General features: G+C 37.5%; 1 protein-coding gene across 3 annotated transcripts in view; it reads right to left on the bottom strand.

The window, feature by feature from the left end:
* LOC139151650 (cholesterol transporter ABCA5-like) overlaps positions 1–25197 on the bottom strand; it is a 48901-nt gene that overhangs the window by 3128 nt on the left and 20576 nt on the right. The window contains exons 8-33 of one of the 3 annotated variants that reach the window (XM_070724582.1): positions 23943–24147; positions 23218–23282; positions 22493–22779; positions 21669–21788; positions 21120–21258; positions 20608–20698; positions 19424–19563; positions 18723–18926; positions 17908–17967; positions 17237–17254; positions 15333–15514; positions 12496–12688; positions 11196–11323; positions 10037–10288; positions 9151–9435; positions 8139–8276; positions 7145–7240; positions 6596–6681; positions 5832–5958; positions 4417–4647; positions 3649–3821; positions 2940–3015; positions 2533–2627; positions 1203–1319; positions 503–750; positions 77–132 (exon numbers count right to left, since the gene is read on the bottom strand). In XM_070724582.1, the coding sequence (XP_070580683.1) occupies positions 77–132; positions 503–750; positions 1203–1319; positions 2533–2627; positions 2940–3015; positions 3649–3821; positions 4417–4647; positions 5832–5958; positions 6596–6681; positions 7145–7240; positions 8139–8276; positions 9151–9435; positions 10037–10288; positions 11196–11323; positions 12496–12688; positions 15333–15514; positions 17237–17254; positions 17908–17967; positions 18723–18926; positions 19424–19563; positions 20608–20698; positions 21120–21258; positions 21669–21788; positions 22493–22779; positions 23218–23282; positions 23943–24147 (3812 nt within the window). The remainder of the gene's footprint in view (positions 1–76; positions 133–502; positions 751–1202; positions 1320–2532; positions 2628–2939; positions 3016–3648; positions 3822–4416; positions 4648–5831; positions 5959–6595; positions 6682–7144; positions 7241–8138; positions 8277–9150; positions 9436–10036; positions 10289–11195; positions 11324–12495; positions 12689–15332; positions 15515–17236; positions 17255–17907; positions 17968–18722; positions 18927–19423; positions 19564–20607; positions 20699–21119; positions 21259–21668; positions 21789–22492; positions 22780–23217; positions 23283–23942; positions 24148–25197) is intronic. The other 2 variants (XM_070724583.1, XM_070724584.1) reach the window with 2 other exon arrangements.

Raw genomic sequence — 25197 nt, 5'->3', positions numbered from 1 at the left:
TCTCTACTGGTTTGCCATACAAATCTACGTTGTGTGAAATTTGGGGATGTCAGAGTTACATGTGTACTTAGCTTACCTGCTCTAAAGTAGACTGGCTAAAACTGTACTCTTCCACATTCAATGTTATTTTGCCTAATTTACAAAAGAAATGAAAAGAACAGTTATTACCAAGCTAGACATCAACATTCAAACCATAAGCATGTAATCGAGCCATGGTTTCATTTATTTTCTATTGGAAATCAATACAAATAATGGGAGTTGGTTGATTTCAGTCACCTCAATGTTCTTCAGAAAGATGTATCCATCACATACACGTAAATACTGTCAACTTGACTGATAGTGAATGACAGGAAATACTTCATTTTGTGTTGATTAATTTTCTAAGGGCTGCACTACATCGACAGATACGCTTGTGTGTTCAAATGCTGAGAAATATTTGAATCTTTCGAACGTGGCTGAAAACACTAAAGAGACCTAACAAATGTGAGTTTGAACTTTTCACCTTTCTCCAGTGCATCAAAGACACTCCCGAGTGAGCTAACGTCTTCGCTGGGAATCTTGTACAAGATGCGCTCGTTGAATTTCTCCATCACCTGGGCAGATGAAAATAACCTCTTGGCCAGCTCATCAAGCGCCCTCACTCTCTCAGCCAAGTCCTCCCCTGCCCGCAAGTCGTCTATTTTCAGCTTCACTTCCAAGACGTAGCCACCGCCGTACTTATCCTTCAAGTGTTGGGTGGATCCAATACATCTACAGAAGGAAAAAATCATACAGCTCAATCAATGCCATTTCTCTGTCAGCCACAGCCCAGACGTCTGTGACCACTTATACATTGTACACAGAATCTAGATACTGAGACTCGAGACTCATTAGTATGCAATTATGCAAATATTTGACACTAACACCTTTATAACAGTTTTTTCCCAACCTAGTGTCACGTCCTCGTCAAAGGCAATTGCTCCTTTAAAGATACCTAACATTGCCAGGTTAATGCTCAGATGAGACAAAATCCAACAGCAGCCTCTCTCATGGTTTTCCAGGGTTGACTTGAAACTATACTCAAGGTCGGTAAAGATGTTCTTTCTGTCAAAGAAATGGTGACTCTGAGAAACAAAATATAATATCACTTTGTACCCATATTGTTCAAGGTCAACCAAGCCCAACAAGAATCTGGCTAAAGATTAAAATTAGAAATAAATTACCTCAGCTGGCCCATAGTCATGATACCCACTCTTGAACAAACAGCATCAGCCTCCTCCATAGAATGGGTTGTCAATATGGCTCCTTTGCCACCTACAAAACTGGAGGTCACTGTATCCCTGAAAGAAAAGACACCAGAAAAATTTCAAATCTCAATGCATATTTTGATTATACAACTTTTTTGTAAAATTTGAATTAAATATGACAGTGATGTGTCATCTTTGCTCTCAATGCAAACACAGCTTCATGAGAATCGGAGTCAGATTCAGAATTCAAATTGGCATTTGGCACTTCCATCCATTTTCCAATGCACAGGTCTGAAGGCACAACAGAAAACCACAGAAAGGGCTTAAGAGGCAGTGACACTGTGCTGCTGCCAGAATTAACTGGTAAGCAATATTGAACTTGTCTTTGGAAAAAGTGAAATCTTCGAACCTCTACATTTGATGGGTGTGTTGGAAAACGTTACTTGGTAATGGTATTTGTCATAATGTGAACATGAAACGTATCAATTATTTGTCTTAAACATATGGTTCATTTCATCATTTATGATCTTCTTTCATTGACATGATGATGATAGGTTACATGCATTTTGATTTCAGTTGACACATGATGCTACAGCAAACCTTCGGGAAAGGTGCTTCTGTTGAAATATTTTAAAACATGGCAGGTTTTCCCTGTGTTTGAATACTGTAACTCTAAAGCGTTGATGGCTTTACTTACGCCACAAAAGCAGAGGGGCTACAACAAATTAGCACTGGATTTAAAATCTTCAGAATCAGAGTGACATAATCTCTGATTACAATTCTGATTACGACACCACCTTTTTTTCACTGATTCTTGATAAAACACTGACCACTACAGTCTGAATTGCAGTGTGAAAATTAACTTCCCGTACAAGGTGCCTAACAACTGAACTCTGATTACAATTCTGATTACGACACCACCTTTTTTTCACTGATTCTTGATAAAACACTGACCACTACAGTCTGAGTTGCAGTGTGAAAATTAACTTCCCGTACAAGGTGCCTAAAAACTGACAATTTCAAACTTTTGTCAATACATGTACATGTACTTGGTTCAAGGAAACTGTCCTCTGTTGTAATAATTTTGATTTTCACAAAAAAAACGAGACCGCATTTACTACGAACTTCAAACTGGGTCTGCTTAAACAGCATACCAGAAGAGTACTTTGAGGCCAAAAAAGTGTTCCTGTGATACATTCTACATTGTTGCTTGTCTTTTTTATCGTTGTTGATATGAGAGTAAAGCTACATAGAAAACTTTCTGAGTCAAGAGTTCGTGAACTCTGACATATGACCTGAAGCTTACCAGAGGAATCTCTTTGCACCAGGATCCATACCGGTTGATGGTTCATCCAGCAACACAATCTGTGGCTCTCCCAGCATGCTGATACAGAAACACAGCTGAATGACGAAAAAAAAGACGATCAGAAAAAGGATGGTTTTTGCAATCATCATGCAAAAGTTTATCTTTTAATCTGGTAGGATGTTTGCGATATTTCACAGGTACGACATGAATGAAAATTCCAAACATGGAAATGTCTTTTACATTTATGAGGAGTTAGCAAAAATCATACACAAAGTATTCTACTCTTACACAAAACAACCCTACTGCATGCATCTGTGAAAATGTGTAAGATTACAGATTTTGACAGTAAATATTAACAGTTGTTTCTCTGTAGGAGTCGAGGAAATAATTGTCTGTGGGTGAATTACCTTCCTTTTAGTTCCTCCAGACAGTTCTTTTGCCTTCTTGTCTGCGTGTGAGTAAATCTTCAACGCCTTCATAAAACTGAAACAACAAACAACATGTCTGCCAAACGTGCCACCTTATGTCACTCTATGCCTAGTTTGCCTGAACTATGCCAAGTTTGCCTGAAGGCAGCGCGGCAAGCTGACAAATGAGGGCATTCGATGTACATGTACTTCAAAACCTGTTAACACGTAAAACTAAGGAATGTTTTTTATCAATATCTATAATTGTTTCATTTGCTGTAACTGCACTGCATGAAGGTATATCTTGGGTAATCTGTTTTTCTATTACAAAAATTTGCATGGGGACCCCCATTTTTGTTCTTGATTTTGAAAGAGAATGGTTAAAAGTTTACTTGAGGAAATTTGAGTAAAAGTTTAATTCATTTGATTTTTTTGAGGTGCAAACAACCTCCACTCTTTGAGCGCCAATGTCAATTCTTGTCAGATTTTTGTCAAAATTTTGAGAAAAAACTGTGGCCAATGAAATGTTGTGCTCATTTGGTCTAAAATTATCAAAAAAATTACAGAAAACTTCATAAAAATTGGTAAAATGTTGCATTAAAGTTTTGAGGGTAAAAATACAGCACTCAAAGGGTTAATAAGAGAACAGTTGTTTAAAATGACTGATATGATGCCCTCTTTAACAGAAACTTCTTGTTCAAACACTTACTATTCAGCTACTTCTTTCCTGTCTTTTTTGTGAACTCCCTTTATGGCTGCGTAGACTTCCAGATGTTCCCTGGTAGTCAGGTCTTCCCAGAGCGGGTCCATTTGCGGGCAATATCCCATCATTTGGAAAGCATCTGATAACGGCGAGGTGATGTGAGTACCCCCGATGGAAACCTGCGTGGATACACATGCATTTGTATAGATACCTACATGTATTTGTACAAGACTCTAAGCATTACATATATGGTATTTGGTTGGTTGCTGAGTAATCTACTGACAAGCTGTGTTTTGTGAAGGTACAGTAAATGGCTTTAAGCATGGTTTTAGAATTACATGGAGACAATTTTTTGTTTTCATGTACTGGTATTAGGTTATCAAAATAAGACTACATGTATCATCCCCCCCTCCCCAATGTGATACATATAATATGCGTAGGTCATATAGTTGTAACTCATGAGAGAATATGTACAAACGGACAGACAGAAAGACAGAATGACTCACACAGACTGACATGACCCTTGGGCATCTGCCCATAGTGGGCTAAAACGATTGCTTTCAAATTGGTATACAAAGAGGAACCCCAATAAAATGACACAAGGAACCCGTGGTAAATGACAATGGGGAGTGGGAGGGGGAAAAGGGGCATGAAATTTAACCCTTTCACCCCCGGTTCCCTGTATACAGGTCCAACTTTACCATAGAAAACAATGGATTTGGGACAAACCATGGTGGTGAAAGGGTTAAAGAAAATATGAAGAAGCTAACCTACCTTTCCGCAGTCTGCTGAAAGATCAGCAGTGACTATGTTCAGACTGGTGGTCTTGCCAGCGCCATTGGGTCCTAGCAACCCGAACACCTCCCCACGTTCAATGGCGATGGAGAGATTTCTCACGGCAACCTTGGTCTGCAAGTCTTTGGCCTTGCCTTTCTGCTTCTTTTTCTGGGCCGCCGTTTTGTCCTCAAACGTCTTCCTCAAATTCTGCATCACAACGGCAGGTTGCTGGAAATGCAGGGAAGGGGACATGCAAAAAGAAATTCAATGGTGATGCCACTTAATTGTGTATGAACATAAGCTGTTTGAAAGATGCACTGATTCAGAAGTGATGCACGTGCTGATGAGAAAGCACCAGATTTCAACACGCATGTGAAAATGCATGTCTCAGACACACCACTGCCTTTTGCAAAGAGAACACAAAAGCTGTTTATTGACTGAAATATTATCCATGTGGGGAGCAGTGCTTCAACTTGCCCCATGTATATGGGCTTATTTATATCATAACAGAGTAAACTGAAGGAATAAACACTAGCAGAGTGTTGTGTTGACAGTGGTGTGTTCTCTGCATAATCACAATCTTGTAAGAATTGAGCTTGTTTGTGCCTGTATAATGAAAGATTTAAAATTTTTGCTCCAATTTTCCTCAAGCAAACTTTCAACCATTCTCTTTCAAACTCAAGAATAAAAATTGGGGGGTTACCATGGAAATTTTGGTACTAGAGAAACAACTTACTAAAGATTTATCAATATTTGAAATTCAGAATGGCCACCATCCCTGTGTGTGTTAGCATCATAGTCGGAAATACATTTTCTGATTTTCGCAAAAGTAAGCCCTTGTAAACTTGATTACTCCATAAGCTTTAAATTGAGGCCCCCCCCCCAAAAAAAATGTGCTAGGCCAAAAGAATATTGCAAAAGTTTGAGAGTCCGAATTACTGTCCATGAGCAGCATTTCACCTCAAAGGGAATCATTCACCTAAAATAACTGTAACAGTTGTAATTTCCAATAGGGCCTTCACAAATCTCCTGAGGTATAAACAATTACAGATGTAGAGGATAGCTTTTATACTGTAGTGTGTCCTGCAAGCTAGTTAAATTTATTCAGAATCCTGTGTCAGCTCAAATGCTGTTTTACAAGGAGCCAACAAACAAATTAATAAGCAATAAAATTGATTAAAATTAGATTTGTTACTGAGTTTAAAGTGTTTGCTTTGACTTGGGACAATTGTACATATTTGTATATTTTATTCGTAGGGCAGCCTCACGAAGATTTCACCAAATTTCTAAATTGACACATAGATTTAAGAAATCTTGACAGTGACGGGAACAATAACATACAATAACTTTCTTGACAAAATGATCCATGATTCACTGGATGGAAAGAAGACTACATGAAAGATGGAACTTACCGACTCCGGTACTGACACCAGACTAGCATCTATTTCATCCACTTTCTCCCGCTCAGCTTTGACATCATCATCTTCATCTTCTATGGTGTCTTTGTTTGGAGTCATGCTAGCCGCAGTTTCATTTTTTCTACAGATGCACAGGGTTATTTATAAAAAAAAGGAAAGTAAATTTTTATGTTTGTTGACCACTTACAGGATCCTTCTCAGTACAAAGCCATATACCAGTGGCGGTAAAGGAAGACAAGAAATTTGACTTAACTACAATCAAAAACTTTCGCAAGTTGATCAAGATTTTGCAGTATTGTAAAATGAACACAACGGCACCATGAATATAATATTTTTGTCTTATAACTGAAAAGCATAATACTGAATGATACCTGTCTCTGGCAAACTGTAGCAGATTCTGTACAAGTGAAGGCGCTACTTCATGAAGCTGATTCTGGCAACATGTACAGTAGCAGATTCTGAACATGTGAGGGCGCTACTTCGTGAACCCAACTATTGTATAAAGGCAGGGTTTCCATACAGCAGTGAAATATATTCAATATGGCTTTCCTCATTAATATTAATTATAATGGTACATATTATATCAGTATATACACCTGTTCAGTCAATGTTAATCACTATAAAATTCTATCATTTTTACAACAATACAATGTAAATATAGCAGAATATGCACTCCTTCATGAGCAAACTCTCGCAAAATGTAGCAGCTTCTGACCATGCTTTCATCCAAATCTTTCATGCAAACAATCAGCACTTACCTGCAGGCATCAAAAATTGAACTGCCCAGGCTTCTAGATTCCAGGGCAACCATCAGAAGACCATACAGGACCATTGCAATCAACAACTAAAAGCAAGAGAAGGGAAAAAAATCATTGCAGTGCCCTAAAGCATACAGTGCAATTTTATGGGAAATTTAACTTTTGCACAATATCCTTTCCAAATATTAACAGTAAATTTTTGTCAACTTGAAAACATATATAGAACAGTGGAAGGGATTCGTGTAAAACATCTTTCTTATTACCCCACAATGTGATCTCTATTTGATGAACACTGAGCAAAAAAGATGTGAAACGATATGTAGGAAAATTCTTGAATTCATTCACTTTTTCTGCTCAATATAAACCTGTTCAACCCAATCCCTGTAGACAGATCCACAATCACTATCGATAGTAGCGAGTTCGGGCTGAACCATGACAGGAAAAGAGGGAGCCCTTTGCACCCTGACCCCCTGGTGACCTATGACATCATACGGACATTTTTGTCTGAGCAGGATTCAAAAGGTTAAATGAATACAAGTATATACTTACTGCAAAATACGCTGGCAATATGTAGTTATCAGGTTTAAAATAATCTTCAAATTCGATGGTGTCAGTTCCTCCAGTAAACAGCGCCCTCGTATATATCTGTGTATATGCATCACAAAATGTGGTTGTCATGATGTGAGTGAGGTCAATGTCAATGGCATTATAACATGCACATGAATCATTTGATAAAGCTTTAAATTTGCAGCTCGTTTGAATAAATACGTGGACTTGAGTTTTTCCTTTCTCATTCCCTGCAGTGTTTTTTTGCATCCTGCCTTCATCACGGATTGTTCAATGAGGTCAAATGCTCATAGTTGAATGTCTGACTTAGGAAATGTGGATTGGAAAGATGGGGAGCGGCACAACTGCCTGTACAAGGATGGGGAAGATAGGGAGGGAGGGAAAGGCGCCCTCTATTGATGGCTCACAGCTTGTCCAAAGAAAACTTGTTGTCAAGACTCATGCAGAACATGCAAACAAGCAAACAACATGTGACATGAACTGTCATTATTATTATTATTATTATTATTATTGGCTGTCGTCAAAATTCCCTGGTAAACCTTTACCATCTGGCAGTGAAAAGGAAAGTGCACAACATTGTCAATGATTCTGGCCATCTTCTTCATGGTTACTTCCAGAAGCTCCCGTGAGGGAGACGTTATCGGGTCCCTCGTGCAAAGAAAAACCTCTTCAAAAAGTCATTTCTTCCATCAGCAGTTTCAGTTTTAAACTCAAACTCTATGTAGTTGTTTCAAACCTCCAGTTGGTCCTTAGTTGTTTCCATCTGTGTTTCAATTTTTGTATCTATGTTGCTACTTTGTGTGTGTTTTTCAATGTGTAATAGTGTCCCTTTTTATAGAATGCTCTTGCTAGTTGTACTATTTTAATCTGTATTTGATGGGCCTGAAGGCAGTTTCTACATGTATTTGTGGACAATAAAGTAATCGAATTGAATTAAATTCACAGCAAATGTTAAATTTGATGAAATGCAACTCACCCTGTCGATGTAGTACAAGCCACCAAAGATGCCATAAGTGGGAAAGATCAAACAAAAGACAATGTGGATTGCTGCAGCGACATCTGGTAAACCAACTAGATCCAGGGCTATAACTGGTCCAACACCCAGGAACATGCCCTTCAAATCAAAACATGTCAGAATGTCTGTCATTGCTTTGACTAATTCAAATCAAATAGTGATAATGTCGATGCGTCATCATGTCTGCAAGGGGAATACTTTTTTCAGAATACAGTAGGGAAAAGTTATGTAAAAAATTTGTTTGTTTTGAAGAAAAATTACGATAAGAAAAATTACGATAACTTAGCAAAGTTGCAGTCTTTGTCCCTCAATATGTTGGACATTTAGAACGCTCTTTCAGAGTCAAAAATTACAACTTATATACCATGATATTCTGCTTTGCCCCAGTATCTGTAACTTTTGGTGACTTTTTTTCAACATTTTTGTTATTTGAACATCCACAACATTTTCTTTCTCTACTGCCCAAAGCATTTTTAAAGGGAGATACTGTATGCTGTAACTTGTGGCAAGTTTTTCAGTATTCTGCTTCAGTATATCAACTATCGTGTCTGACCCTAATCCGTTTGTCATGCTGAAATTTTGAGTATTTTTTTTGTCAACAGAGCTTGTATGTGTGTAGTGATCATTCTTTATTGTTTACAAATGAATTCTAGTCCGGACTTGAATACAATTTTCAACAATGTAGAGTATACTCGTATAGGTTGTGTTGATATGCTAAATACTTGGCATTAATAAATTACAGTTTAGGGATTCAATGCAGAAAGTGTAGGGAAACCACAGAACAAAAGTTCTGAAAAAATAGCCAAAAGATATAGCTTGTGGGCTTCACTTGGTACACAGAATGAAAATGGTGACCACTTAGGAGCCAAAAACTACATATTCCATTTGGCTTTACCCTGAGCAGAACTACAATCGAATGAAATGTGTTTTGAGTGATGCGAACGTAAAGCAAAAAAGTGAGAAAAACACTCACAATGTTGACTAGCCACGGGAGAGCTGTCTCACACGTCACAGACTTGTCAAACAGGAAGGAGAAACAGTAGATGAAGATGGTGTTTGTCGGTAGGTAGATGATTAGCAGGATGATGACGCACACCATGGCTCCGGCTTGCATGAAGCTTTCCACTCGGAATGCCAGGATCAGTATGACTCCGATGACAGCGGGAAGGCAGTACTGGGCAATGTCAATCATAAAGGTGGTCAGCCAGTAGTTTTTGACCTTCAGTCCAGAAATTCGCATCTGTGTTTTCGCTTTGATCTGCAATAGATAATAGGTTGATTCTGGGTGATACACATTCGCAAAAGATGGCGAGGACATGCAAATTAGGTGCCAAAATGGACGACATACAAAGATGACCAGAAGTTTTGCACACTTGGTAGAGAAAGAACCTCTGAACAGAACAGAAGTGAGAGACAAAAACAAAGCTGGGACATACACATGCATGTTGCCTTCAACCCTTTTCTCCCATTTCCCATTCTAGAGGTCCAACTTTACCATAGAAAACAATGGGATTGGTTCAAACCATGGTAGTAAAAGGGTAAATGCAAACATCCCCAGTAAATGCATAATGTTCAACAGTAAATGGTCATTATATATTCACACAACTGAACCAGACAAAGTAAACTGTCTACAAAACTGTTTTCAAACATGTTTATTATACATCTGAGCTCTTTTGGCAGATTGAAGTTTATGAGAAATGTGTCCCTCATCAGCAGAGGCTGGGTTCAGTCTGAGGTGTGACTGGTGTCCTAATGGAAATTCTACACAAAGGATCTTTATAATTATAATAGGTCTTTTCCCAACCTCTACAGTACGGGAGATCACTACATACACAGGTCTGTGACACCCACTCTCTCACCTCTCTCTCCTTGACCAGATCCACAGCAAATCCAGGCGGAATTCCGGCCAGAGCCATGCCGAAGAACACCACAAACAGGACACCCATGGTGAACTCCACTGTGTCTGAGACTCTGGGCAAGAGCTGACTTGCGACGGTGATGTTCTCGTCAGCGCCACTCACTGCACCATAGAAGGCATTGCCGATGATGTTCAGAATGGTTGGCAGGGAGTGCTGTGCGGTGTCGTTGTATAGAGCTGTGGCATTAAACCCCTGAAACACAAGGGTAAACTTCTGTGACACTTGTAATGTGTCTCAGAGAGGTCAGCAACCACTATCACAATCAGCTACTGCCAATACTATACGAACTGCTACTACTGCTAAAACTACTTCCAAGTGGCTTTTTTACTACTACAAACTACCATCAATGCTATTTTATAGAGCTGCAACACCTACAGTTTATAAACTGTTACTGCTGCACTACAAAGTTACCGCAGCCTACAAGGCTGTAACAATTCTACCTTAAGCTGCTACAACTACAACTTACTGTCTCAACTATTTGCCAATTTTCACTGCCAAAATCTACCGTAATTATTTACTAACACAAACTGTTACAACTACATGCTCCATGCTCCAACTACATGTACAAGCTACTTCTAAAAGCCTTATAAATATGTGTTGTATATATAATATAATATATATATATATATATATATATATATTATATATATACACATATATATATATATATATATATATATATATATATATATATATATATATATATATATATATATATATATATATATATATATATATATATATACACACACACACACAATAACTAAAAGAATGCATATCAAATATGTTTGGTTTGATGTGTGTGTGTGTGTCTGTGTGTCTGTGTGTCTGTGTGTGTGTCTGTGTGTGTGTGTGTGTGCATGCACCACATCGATATGTCTGAGTATATATGGTACATGTATGTATACATGTTACAGTATCTACATGTATTAATCTATCTATCTACCTATATATCTATCTATCTACATACATATATTATATTCTGTTTTTGCTCTAACCTGCTACACTACAATTTGCCACTACTTCAGGCTACTACTAATTCTAATAAAAGCTACTAATACAACTGATGATAAATTGGAAAGTGAAAAAAGAAACAAACCTGAGTCCAGCTGGTGACATTGACAGCGAGGCTGTGTGGATAGATACTCAGCAGATCAGACAGATTGTCTGCTCTGTACTGGAAATACAGCCGATCAAACTGTGCCAGCAGTGTTGTCAAGTCTTCATCTATAACAGTTACAGGACAAAGGTTTAACTTACATGTATAATAGAATGCACACCTTTGGGCCATTTTTCTGATGCTCACACTTTTACCATACTTAGCTTGGTCCGCTGCTTGTGCAAAGTCATGTTGAGGCAAATGTTCATTGTCTTGTTTTTGTGAAAATCATAAAAATTTCATTTTTCTTCCACAGAGTTCACATAGTGAATTTGCAGCAATCAAAGCACCACATATAAAAAATGACAGGATGTGTGATGTAGAATGTGCCTCAGTGACAGATATTCCGACTGTCAACAGTACTTTTCTACTTTACCACTTGTTGGGGCTCATTTTGAAGGGAGAAGCATTTTAACATGTTGCTGTTTTAAAAATAAAATAAAAAATTCCCCATAGTTATCACAGTAATGATTTCAATAGCCTTGTTCACGGTTACAGGTTTGTTACTAAATATAGCTGTACGCGCGCGACATCGGACACGCAGCTTGAAATGCGGACAAATTTTATCAATGTTGCATGCGTGGCTGTTTTTGCAGCTTGTACTCTGAGTCGTGAATATGTTTTTTAGTATTCACTGTTACACTAGCAGTCGCCCACTGAGATGTATTTTCATCGTTCTTGCATGCGTAATTTTCAAAAGCGTAATCTAAAAATGCGGACAAATATTTATTTTTGCATATTAATGAGAGAACAGTGACGTAAACTGTGAACGGCCCTATTTGAATTTCAATATCCTTATATATCGGGCAATTTGGTTCTCTAGTACCCAAATTTGCATGGTGAACCCTGATATTCACTCTTGACTTGTAGGAGAATGGTTGAAAGTTTCCTTGAGAAAAGCTTGAGCAAAAGTTTAAGTTTTTCACTTTTGAGGCACATACTACCTTAATATAATTGTTACGTTTATGATGATAGGGGTGTAGGAGTCTGCTAGTGTTGAGTCTAGGATGAATCATCAAAATTCTTGCCCTGATAAGGGGATTAGCCGAGTGCACCTGTCCTGGCTTGAATTTGTTTAATTTTCCATTATACAATATACCACCAAATGCATCTAAATCTGGACATGTTGCAAAATTACAAAGCCAGACACTCGGGGTTTGCAGCACGCACATGGGTATAGAATTAAGGCACTGGTGACATCCACAGCGCAACCACTGAAAACAAAAGTGTTATTTAATACCTGATGAGTTTCCATACAACAGCTCCGTTTTCCGGTTGCTCAGCTCTTCTGTCGGTTGAGCCAAGTACAAGTCAGGCTGGAAGGTTAGAGGTTGGAGGTTGGCCTCATTGGCGGAGTCGACATTGATGTACTTTGCAAGGGCGATACCGATGATCATGAATATCGACGGAAAGATGATACGCATGATATACACCTGTGAAATCGAGGGAAGAGTTAGAGTAAGCATTCTTGCCTTGGACTCTTTTGAAATCTTGATCTTAATCTTGATGTATTAGGTTTCCAGATATTACATGCCAAGGTGTGAAATTAGAACAGGTGTTTTGTGTGCAATTTTAAGAGCCCAATGTATAAACATAGGGCCAAAGTCCCTGAAGCTACTATAGACATGGATACAAAATTAAGTATTTCCTGACTGTATGAAATTATCTCACTAAGGTCATCCTAGGGACATGTAAACCAAATATTAAAGCTGTCTGACCAGCGGTTTTGAAAAAACAAGCGACTCAACAGTTGACAGAGCTCTGCTGTGTTATGTAGAGAATAACCTTCTGTGACACATGTATTGATGAAGAAGGTGGATATCTTTGATAGCTCATTTCAGGATGGCCTGACCAAAAATGGAAAAAAATTCCGTAAAAATACAGATTTGCATATTTCATCAGACTATATTAGTCTATAATGGCAAATAAATGAGATTCTAATTCTAATTTAAGTAAACAAGACTTGCTTAAATCAAGATTTTCATCATAAAAAAACTGCATATCTGTCAGGTTATAAAGAATCTTGAGCTGGTTATCTTTTTATCAGTATTTTCATCCTATTAACCAAGCACATTTTAACTCTCAAATTAACATTGTAAGTAAGTTCTGTTGAATAAGTTGAGACTGTACGTACTCAGAGAAAGCACACTGAAGAGACAAATGTTTGTAACTTGAGAAGTTCAAGGTCATCAAATGCATTATAAGGAATCATGTTACACTTTCATTGCACTGTTTACACAGATTGCATAATTGCTATAAATAGCATGAGGAATCTTACAGCCCAGCTTTACCATAAAAACCCTATCACTTTGACCACTCTTTTAATTGACCACTCTATTTTTTTCCTCAAAAAGTAATCTTATTTTATCCTTACCAAGTCAACCATAAATGGAAATTAGAACTTTCTCTATCTCTATTTATTTGACCATCCTATCATGACAAACTATTATGAGCAATTTCTTTTAGATAACATAAATGGTGGTTCAGAATATATCAAAGTTGGGATTCAGGAAAGTTGCCTTTACATGTTTTAATCCTCCAAGATGGTTAGCATTTCACTATGAACTGTCAAAAAAAGTTGAACTTTCTGATAATTCCACACTAAAATTATTTTGGCTTTGATGATTTCCTAATTAATTCAATTATTTAAAATCATATTAATAATTTTTTTTCTGGGTGAATTGATAGGGTTTATACAGTACAAGAATTACATACAATGTAAGTCAAATTTTGACCAAAAATGACAAAAAAATTCCTTAAAAATACACATTTGCGTATTTCATCACAATTTGAACAAATCTAAGTTGGGTTATCCCTAGGGACCTGTATACCAAATAACAAAGCTGTCTGACCAGCGGTTATGAAGAAGAAGATTTTTTACCAAAAACACCCTTTTTGGCATTAATTTGCCTATTTTCAACAATATCAATAAATTAAAAAAAATTGTTTCTCAAAATCATATTTTTCATCTACACAACAAAGATCAAATCAGTAAGTACTGCAGATCTCAAGATATTTGAGTGGACGGACGCCTCACAAACGGACATACATACATACATACATACATACATACATACACACATACAGACTGACGCCGGACGCCGGACGGATACCCATCCCAATAGCTTCTATAGACTATAGTCTATAATAGCTAACAATTGTTTGGGGCAATCATCTTGAGGTTTAGGTTGTGCAGATTAACACTAGTAACAAGAAGCAAGGCATGTGCTCCTGTTCAGTATACTCATACATTGTCAATTGCATCAGTACCCCCTAGCTCAGTCAACATGAGTCAACAAGTGAGCTGGTGACGTACACTCAATCACCAGACTGAAAAATTCACTGAGCCTTTCAACAAAAAATTTCTCTTAGTCCAACATGTGTTTTTTTTTTTTCATATAAATTTTGTGCAAGCCATACAAACTGCAACCACTGCGATGTGAAAGTGAGGTATTTTAATATTTTAAAGATATAATAATTACAAATTAGTAATGAGACTGGCAACACATTACCACATAAACCACATTATCATAAACAGACTACATGTATATTATGTTGAATTACTGTAATATGTGACATCAGGAAAATTTTGAGACTCTCAAATTGTTATCTTTGCTTATGTTTACTCTTCTTGAAACCTGCAGAGCATGTCTTTTGTTGTCTTGCTTTTGTGAAAATCAAAATTGCAATTTTTCCTCATAGAATTGTCACAGAAAATGGCAGCCATTTTGAACTTCAAATATTGGTCATTTCAGGTGATTTGTTTCTCTGATGCTAAAATTTGCCCTGTAATCCCTGAATTTTTATTCTTGATTATAAAAGAAAATGGTTCAAGTTCTAATTTCCCGCTAGATAGTTTTGACTGAAATTCAGGCAAAACTCTAAGTGGACCTTTGTAAGGAGACCACGCAACTACCCATTAACATACACACAAACACGCACACTTTTTAAAAATTTTCAAACGACTTTGTTGTAAAGTCTGGGAGGTTGATACACAACAGGGGTGACACAATAGAGTATGCACTTCATCTGCATAAGCAGGGAGCCAAGAGAGCCAAGATGCGACTCTGAAGTTACCTTGGAATTTCTCGAAGCTAGCGTCACTTTGACCCTAGCTAGCGCCGAAATTTGGTTCTCTCCTGGTTTTAGCTTCCTCTGTGCAATCTGTTTACAATCCAGAGGCCCCGGTTTCACCTCAACTGGCACAGTGCTGGCGTCATCACCATCTGAAACTGTCGCAGACAAATTTTCTCTTGACACTGAAAAGAGTACAAAAGTTTTTTACTATGGTCTGACAAAGTTTATGTAAAAGCTTGTCATTCTATTTTTACTCTGATTGTGTTTGTCTGAATTGGCTTTGCTAAAAGAGGTTTTCTAAAACCAGACAAAAAAGAATTTACCCTTGAGAGTAAGTAATACTTGAAAAAAATATGGTGAAAATATTTGCCTTTTGATCTCACTTTTCCAGCGACCTCCTCTTCTCCCTATGTGCTATCCTACATGACCTTTGAACTGTACTGGGAGATAGACTGACAGATGTGGGTCATTCCAAAGGTTATGTAAGTGGTCTGATAGATTGATGTTGGCAAAGAATGACTATCTGCCTCAGTATAGTTGCAGTGCTGAGCCAAGAAAATAATGATAACTTAAATTCTGGTCTCTACAGGAAATGCATGTGAGTGAGATGAAAGCTGTACCAGGGAAGCTACAACCATGGTCAATATACGGTATTCAAAGTCACTTAAAATTCAAGGTCTTTCCAAAGATTTTTTCAGTAATTTTCAAGGGCTGTTTGAGGTTTGAGGTACTACTGGTGTATTCCTTTGTACAATACATTATTTACATACACACTATTTAAATATCATTTTTAAGATACCATAACAGATTTTTCATTATTATGGACAATCTTCAATGGTTTATGAATTTCTTAGGACCTTTAAGGAAGTTTTAAACTTCAAGGACTTTCACGGGGCGTATGGACCCTGAATAATATACAATGCACATAAAGTATGCTGTGTTTAAAGGTTGTGAATTCACAGCAAATAGGTATTTGCTAGCAGATGCATGGCCTATCAGCTAAAAATTAGCAATCTGGGTTGGCAAATAGTGATAAAGCAAAGTGAGGTGACTGTTTACATCATGATGCTAATTTCCCAAGACAGGGTTTGTATCTTATTCCAAATACACAAATAAATTCTATATTACCTTGTGACAATATGATAAGCAATGATGAAAGATATACAGTGAAACCTGTCTAAACCGAGCCCTGTCTAAACTGGAAACCTGTCTATACTGAACACCTTTTCTAGTCCCTTCAATATAGAATGCCATGTTTAAGGAACCTCTATAAACCAAACACCTCTGTAAACCGAACAGTTTTCTCAGTCCCTTTGGTGTTCGGTTTAGACAGGTTTCACTGTAGTTGCTACTTACAAGTGGGTAAGGGAATATATCATGCAAGATACATGTATGGGAATGACGTTCTAGAACACATCAGTGTGAATCACCGATGCTCGTTAAAACATTTTTATCTCTCACTTGTGATATCAATCAAAGCAATCCTTACAAGATATAGACAAATTGACAAGCAACATCTACAGTGTATTGCAGTTAATGCAGTGTGATGCCCAACTGACAAGAATGGACAAGAAAAGAAAGTGGACATACTGCCATCTTTACATTTGGTTATCATTGGAAGGTGATTGGCTCAACATCTGTGAAAATCTTGTGGGGATTTTTTCAGAAAATAAGAAGATGAACATCGAAATGGTTGACAATAGTTAATGAGCTACACCATCAAACAGCATGCTTCAAACAGTGAGAAAGTATGAGTGTACAAAACTGTAGGTTTGTGTGGAGACTGCAGGGAAATACTGGGAACACAACTGGAAAAAGTGGAAATATCAGACAGGGTCCGGGAAGAATATACATGTATGACTACAAACATGTATACACAGAATATGTACACGTATCAACATTACCTGGCCTTCGGGAAGTCTCTTCAGGTTTACATTTAGGAAATTGAGAAAAGAATTTTTGCTTTGTAAGGATGACGTGTGCATGACAAAAAGGGTTACCACAATCATTGTACTGATGAACGTACCAGATAGCAGTCCTAGAACAACCAATAACATTGGCTACAATCTACTGAACAACGTTGAAATTCTCTGACTGGTAGCAGAGCCATATCAAAACAGCAATTGCAGTTTAAATTCCACAGAACAGGGAGAGAGAAAACAAAAAGCTGTCTCCCACAAAGAAACGATAAAAGATGACGAGAGTTGCATGTATGGTATGGTGACACTGACTGACTCAAGCATCTGATTAATCAATCTTCAGTGTTTCTTCATTAAGTGATTCATTTATGCCGAGGGTGTCAGAGATTTGCTCAGATATGCAACTTATCACCAAATGCAAATTTTCATCAACCTAAAATAGCGCACAACCTGGTACATATATCTAGAAGCGGGTGCAAGACATATGGTGCAACTCCATTTCTTGACAATTTATAAAGTTTCAATAGAACCGTGTTGATCTTGACTAAACCTTGTGAATATTGTTGAGGGTAGCACACTGTAGATCAACTTTTTTAGTATGACATTATCTTTCGGAGACAACAGTCTCCTTCATCAGATGTACTTGTTATACTCACTTGCAGGATTGACATGGCCGCCTTTCGCATCATCAATATGAGCTTTGTGTTCATTTATACCTTGAAAATGTGAACAAAAGATACACACTTTTTGATGATTTATCTCAAATTGTTTGGTAACCATGTTTTGATATAAAATAGAAAATTTTACTTCTAGCTTTCACCAATATGATTTCACCTTAACCCGTTGTTATAAGTGAGTGTTACCAGGCCTGTTTACAGGGAATTAGATGGTGAACAGGTTAAAGTTGTTATTTGCTTTTTCAGCGATGTTTCAACACAGATTGTCTAGGTTCGGATTTAATTAAAATGAATATTCAACGTTTCTTTGAGGAAACATGTCTTCTACGGCTACGTACACAAGAAAGTGACACGTCCATGTAAAGTTGATCAAGCACACAATGCTGAGGTCAAGGACAACTCAAATATTATCACAGACCCTGATTTAGTTAATATAGACACTTACTTGCGATAACACCAGAGCAAATGATAAAATTTTCATTAAAATTCATGCATATGTGCTGAAGGTCAGATGCATTGGTACTTTCTCTCAAATTTTTCCCCTTAGCATTTTGAGATTAACTGTAAAGGTATAGTTTTATTCATACGTTTGTACACATAAATATGCTGCACCATGATTGTGAGTACAAAAATTATCAGGTGAGACCTTGCAATGAAATATCAACTTGGGAATTTGATGATCAGTGCATTGCTTACAAGTTCAAATATAACTTCAGCATTTGGTAAAACTTTGCTCATTATCAATTGTGCCCTCTAGAGCTGAAACTGTGCTAGTCATAAATGCACTTCCTCACCAGTTTTATCATGCCTGTTGAGCAGGGCTGTATCCTCATCATCTCCCTCGCCCTCCAAAGCATCATCTTGCTCTGTCTCCTCGCCAAGTTTCAGGAACACCTCCTCCAAGGTTGTCATGGAAACACCATACGACTGAATTCCCATGGCCTTGGCCTTGGTTTGGGAGCTGTTATCATCAGATGCCTCCAGGGCAGAGAACAGACCTGAAGGTGATTTTTAAATGACGACATCTTTCTTTATAATAATACACTAAATGTAATGCAACTCTGAAGAGCCCAGTACCCGGACAATAATGAGCCACATTACAACTGAACAATACCTTAGGGGGTCAGTGACAGGCTCTTCGGTAAAGCATATTGCTACTGCATGTACTATCCAAGCTCAAATATCCTTGAAGGCTAAATTCTGCAAAACTGCGCAAAGTAACATTTCTCACATTTTGAATTTCTAATAGCTGTCAAATAGTAAATTTATGTCTTGAAATTATGGGTATTATTTTAACTTGTAAGAGAACACAGCGTGATGATGTCAAAACAGTATAGCTTTTGTGTCAAATTGTACCTGACAGTATTTCTAAATACTTGGCAAAAAAACACACTGGAATTAGACTTTTTCCTTCATTCATACATGTAATGCAACATACAGGTACATCCCTGCCACCAGAATCTCAAGGCCTACTTTTCTGCAAAAGCTCACTTACCGGCAAACATGCTCACGTCTTCCAGCGGCAAAGTGAAGGTGAGTTCCATGCCGTATGATCTACCAAGTTCAGCACCCGAAACTTTGGACTTGACAAACTCTGTGATCTGTTCCGCCTTGTCTCTGTGTTCAACCACCATTCTAAATGGGATAAAAAAATTCTCACTTTGTTTATGGATTTTTTTTTTTGGTGATAAAATATACATCCAGAGCTCAAGAATTACTGTGCAGTTATGATGATAGTTTGAGTGATGTTGTGAAAGTCTCATGAAACATGTAGCAATATCTTCTGATTTTGGCCTCAGGACTATTCTATTAGGGCAGATAGCACACCATACCCAGGCTATAGGCATTCTCAAAAACTCCTAAATTTCATAAAGAAATACTTGAAATGATATGAAAAACATAGAACACATTGAAACTGCACATTTATTGCCAGTGACAAAATTTCAAATGATAGAGAAAAATATAATGTATGTTGAACATGGCATTGAAAAACTTCTAAAATTTTGTCCCTTTGCCTAACTCTATCAAAAGTAGAACACTTGGAGAACGCTGGTTCTGATACATCAAGAGGAAGTTTGACAAGCTGAAGGTGCTTTTCAGGGTAATGAATAAAAGCTCACCACCTAGGACAGTATCAAATTGTAATATGGCTGAGTACATACTGGGTACTTCAGTCTCATTTCACCCAAATAAAAAGTGTAATATGCTCTAATCGAGAGCAAATTTGACTTAAAAAATGTCGCAAAACTGGCAGAACAAATATGAGCTATCTGAATGTGAGTGTCATTAACACTGCCTGGATATTAAAGGCTGTTAACGCCTCAAAAATGAAAGACTTAAAACTTTTGCTCGAATTGTCCTGAAAGAAAACTTTAAACCATTTCCATTTTCCATGAATAAAAATATGGGGTCAACATGAAAAATTTGGTGTGAGAGGAAAATTACCCGATAGAATTACCATCACTTGAAATTCAAAATGGCCTTCCCATTGTTAACTAATTGGAGGAAAATACTATTTTCAATGTTCACAAAAATAAGCAGGTGAGCACTTTATTTATTCCATGAGCCCTAAAATAATTACCTACACATTTTAGCCCAAAAAGATATTGTAAAAGTTTGAGAGTCCAAATATCTGTGCGTGAGGTGTTTTCTACCTTGATAGCAAAAATAATACTTTACCCGAGATGGTAACCGATACCAAATCTGTTCTTCAAGAACAGTGAGGAACCATAACATCTGAGAGTGCCTTTTGCTATGATTGCTTTACGGTCTGAAATAAAATCGAAAATTTTGGGAAATATGTGTCACAGTTTATCGATAAAAAGCATGGACATCATAATTGTCATGAAACAGTGACGATTTTTTGAAGTTACATGTTTGTTTCTGAGACACACAATTAAGAGCAGGCCTTCACAAATCTTCTACATATAACATCCACCACAGTTCTACCATTAACATTTCCAAATCATATTTTGTGTGAGAAATTTTTTATGAGACTTTCCTAAATTACTTTTATGTTGGTAGCAGCCTACGTTGCAGGCATGATACCACATTAAGTTACAGACCTACAATTTTGATTGGTGCCATTACATGAATAACATGGAATACAGATGAATTATATAAACTGTGAAGCTAATCATTGAAGCATATCAGGACTATACGGTATGACGCACAAATGTATTCATACATACCGGCCAGAATGTCAGCCTCGTCCATGAAATGCGTAGTGAGTACGATAACTCTGCCTTCTCTGGTTTTCTTCAGGAGACTCCACAGTTGGCGTCTGGAGTATGGATCCATTCCACTTGAAGGTTCATCCAGAAATAAAACCTACAGAGACATCATCAATTTTAGTATCTCATGAGATTCCACACCGCTTTTGTTGGTGAACTAAAACAAATCAATCTGTAAGTCTGTAGCATTACAAGAAACTTTCAAAATGAGTTTTGATATGACAAAATTTTACTACCTTTATTGCGCCATTAATGCATGACGTGTTTTCTACATATGACAGATTTTCATTAAGTTGCTTGTTTGCTTTAATTTTGATTTACAAAATCTTTTATCGCAAAAATTCTGCTTCTCCTAAAATAACAACAAAAATTTATCATATGCTTTTATCAATATTTCCTTTTTCAAAATAAGCAAAAATCTGATTGAATACAATATTTTATGTTCTCCCCTTCCTAAGAAGCCTATCTGGATTTTGTTTTGAAAGCACACATGCAATGTGCTCTCACCTTTGGATCACCAATCAACGCCATGCCAACACACAATTTCCTCTTCTGTCCACCACTCAGCTTCTCAGCTGGTGTCATGGCAGACTTGTGAAGGTCAATGTCGTGGAGGACCTTCTCTACCTGTTGTGGGTGAAGAAAGAGGGAATACTTAAAAGAAATCGAATTTCACAAGAATATGTTGGCAGCTCATTCTGTGTATATCAGTCTACAAATATGTGTATTCACATATCCATAGTTACATATTTCCTTTTCGCTTAGCATTCTGATTCACATTCATTTTCGATTCTGACATTACATATCACAGCCGAGGGACAGTCAGGGATATGTCCTCAGCCTTTTGAGGCAATGTCACTAGGAAATTTAATCAGGCATTTGCCATTATTTTTAATACCTGTTGCTGAATGAGGAAAATCTTCATGATAAATTGAAAAATACAAAGTCATGACAATTGATCGTTACAAAAATTTCAAAATGTAACATTGTTAGACTAACAGTGCACATACACAAGATAATGACCACAACAAGTAATGCAACAGTATATTTGCATCAGTGGGTGTACATGCATGTGTGTGTATACGTGTATGTTGTAATGGGAGTCCAGAGGGTTTAACAAATTTGAATGAACCCTATTCTACCATGGTTTGGCCCAAACCCATTGTTTTAAATCAATGTTGAGTGTGGACGAGACTGAAAGATCCATTGCTCCAGGGTGCTCCCTATTGCTCCCTCTCTTACAGAGGGGAGCACGGAGAGCGCCATCAAGCAACGCATCTTTCAGTCTAAAGTGTGGAACTGGGCCGGGATGAACAGCTCAAATATCTCACCTCCGCTTCCATATCCTCATCCGGAATTCCCTTCAACCCGGCAAGTACTTTCAAATGCTCCCTTGGTGACAGCTGATCGAACACAATGTCCTGCTGGGGGCACACTCCGGTCATAGTACGTAACTGAGCCAAGTCGTTGGGATCCGTTACATCATATCCATAGATGGTTGCACCACCGTTGGTTGGGGGCAGCATGCCAGTGAGGGCGTTGATCAGCGTGGTCTTTCCCGCACCGTTGTGACCAAGCAGACATGTTATCTCACCCTCATAAATTTCCATCGAGATACCTTTAAAAAGCAAACATGGATGAACTTTACCTTACTTCCGAAATATTTAGAAGGATGACGGATGAAGCTTTCAGCAGGATTAATAAAATCCTCGGCAAAAATGAATATGCACTTTGCATGTCTGTTTTTGAAAACTTTACGTTGCAAAATTCTATTGGAACTCTTTCAACGCTGGCCTACATAAAATCATATACTAGCAAAATGAATAGTGTAAAAATACATCTATATAAAATTGATAAGGGACCTGTACAGAAAATTTGAAGAACTGTAAACATACACACATGAAAATAGCTACTGAAAGCAAAATCATACCTAACACAATTATGATACTGTTGGAGGGTATATTGTAATCTACAGAGACACGTCTGGATTTACTGTTCATGTACGGTGTGTGTACGTGTATAGCAGCAAATTTACAATAAAATTATTTGTACTTACCATCAACAGCACGGACATTTTTGCCTTTCTTTGTTCCTTTGAAAATTTTCACCAGATCTCTTATCCTGACGATGGAATAAATTTGCAATGATGAGCATCAACTAGATCTGTAAGTGTTCTCCATGACATCCAACTCCCCCCCACCCCTAGTCTGTAACACATCCTATAATTGCACAACCCCTCCCCTTATACTACAGCAAGGTCATAACCACACCCCCTCCCTAATGTGTCACTGTCAAAACATGCACAGCACACTAAGGATTCTGCCTTCTCTGAGCAAATACATAAGGCACTGGACCAGACTGTGTATTTGCTCGCTGAACAAAAAGCATGTGATATTGGTTGCAAACACCTTTTTTTCCCTAACAAAATGTGACCTAAACAGTTAATATTTGTACAGCGAATGTGGTTCCCATGATAGTCAACTGCAAACAAACTACAAACTGACTTCACTCAACACCATTTAATGACTACTGGGTGAGGCTCACATGATTCTTATGTAACTTTTGTGTGCATTCAACAGCTACTGTAGCAGACTGGCGCTTTGTATGAAAGGATGGTTAATCCCTTATAAGGATCAAATAAACACTTTATTTGACCTTATGACACTGTAGTGGCTAACATACACTGTCATTTGTATTTTTCCTGTGACAACAAAACATCTGGTGATATAACATTTTAAATATTTTTCAGAATCCAGTATTCTTGTTGAACAATAATTATACCTGATTCCGTCTCGGGATTGTACTCCTGGTGGAACCGGTTCAATGTCTTCTCTGTCTCCGTTGATGGGCTGATTAAATCCGGGAATGTGGCTTGCGGTTTGATCACTTTCGTAGGCTCCGGATTTCACTTGGTTACTTTTGTTCCCACATTTCCAGTACGAAGGCATTAGGCAGAAATGCACCGGTTTTCTCAGCCCATAGGGTCCTGCATGTAGTTATTGGGGACTATTTTGTGAAATTCAGTGGATGTTAAATCCAAAGCAACGCATTCTACTAAACAGACCATTCCTACGACTTACACAGTATGTCAAAACCTTGTGTGTGTGGTATTCAATATATCTATCTTTTCTTCCATGAGTGGAAATGCGTACTTTTTTCTGAAATCAAGTTACTGTATCAATATGCCATGAAGTTCGGGGAATATAGCATGCTATTTTGTGTGACTGACTCCCAGCCAGACAGGTAGATTGGTACAAGCAAATATACTTAGGTGGTTGTAAGGTCACACGAGTAATAGCTATTGTGAACACAGACGTATTACAAATACAGGTTCACATCTGTGTTGTTCAACAAAGTTAATTGCTACTAGACTGACTAAATAAAGAGAGAGGGGGTGGCTGCCATTTTGAAAATACATTGGACTTTCTATGGTGCTTTATGTCATTTAAATTCATCAGAATTTGGACCAAGGCTGCAAAAGTGTCTTTTGCTGAAGTATACGTAACCCCTAGCTACCCAACCTTTCCTTTTTTCATATCTTGTTAAATTTTTCAAAATGAAATCTGCCAGAGAAGGAAACAATGCAAGGTTATTATTCTACTGAGTATTTCTCATCCGTTTCATGACATTTTCTGTTTAATTATTAGAAATGAGACAAAACTGTCAGTATGTACAGAAACAACGTAAATTCAAAACTGATGAAAATGAAGGTACATGTACATGTAAAGGGCCTTTCAACTTTTGATCACAGACATTGTTGATTTGTGAAAATCACACCTTTGCCAGGTTGAGATGGTTTACTGGCTTTGTTATGGAAAATAAATGCTGGAGTTTTTGTACAAATATGTAATTTCATACGGTCAAAACATGAAATATCCTATGTCTATGAGTTGTATATAACTTTAAATTTGGCTTGACAAAACTTTTGCATACATACATTACATACAAGCTTTGACGATTTATACCCTGCTCACCCCATTTCCAATGCCAAGGTACGGCATACATGTAACAGTCTAGTTGTCATAATGGAAACAGC

Source organism: Ptychodera flava, chromosome 15 (genome assembly GCF_041260155.1).
Source record: "Ptychodera flava strain L36383 chromosome 15, AS_Pfla_20210202, whole genome shotgun sequence".
Lineage (NCBI taxonomy): Eukaryota > Metazoa > Hemichordata > Enteropneusta > Ptychoderidae > Ptychodera > Ptychodera flava.
This window is presented reverse-complemented; position numbering and strand designations above follow the sequence as displayed.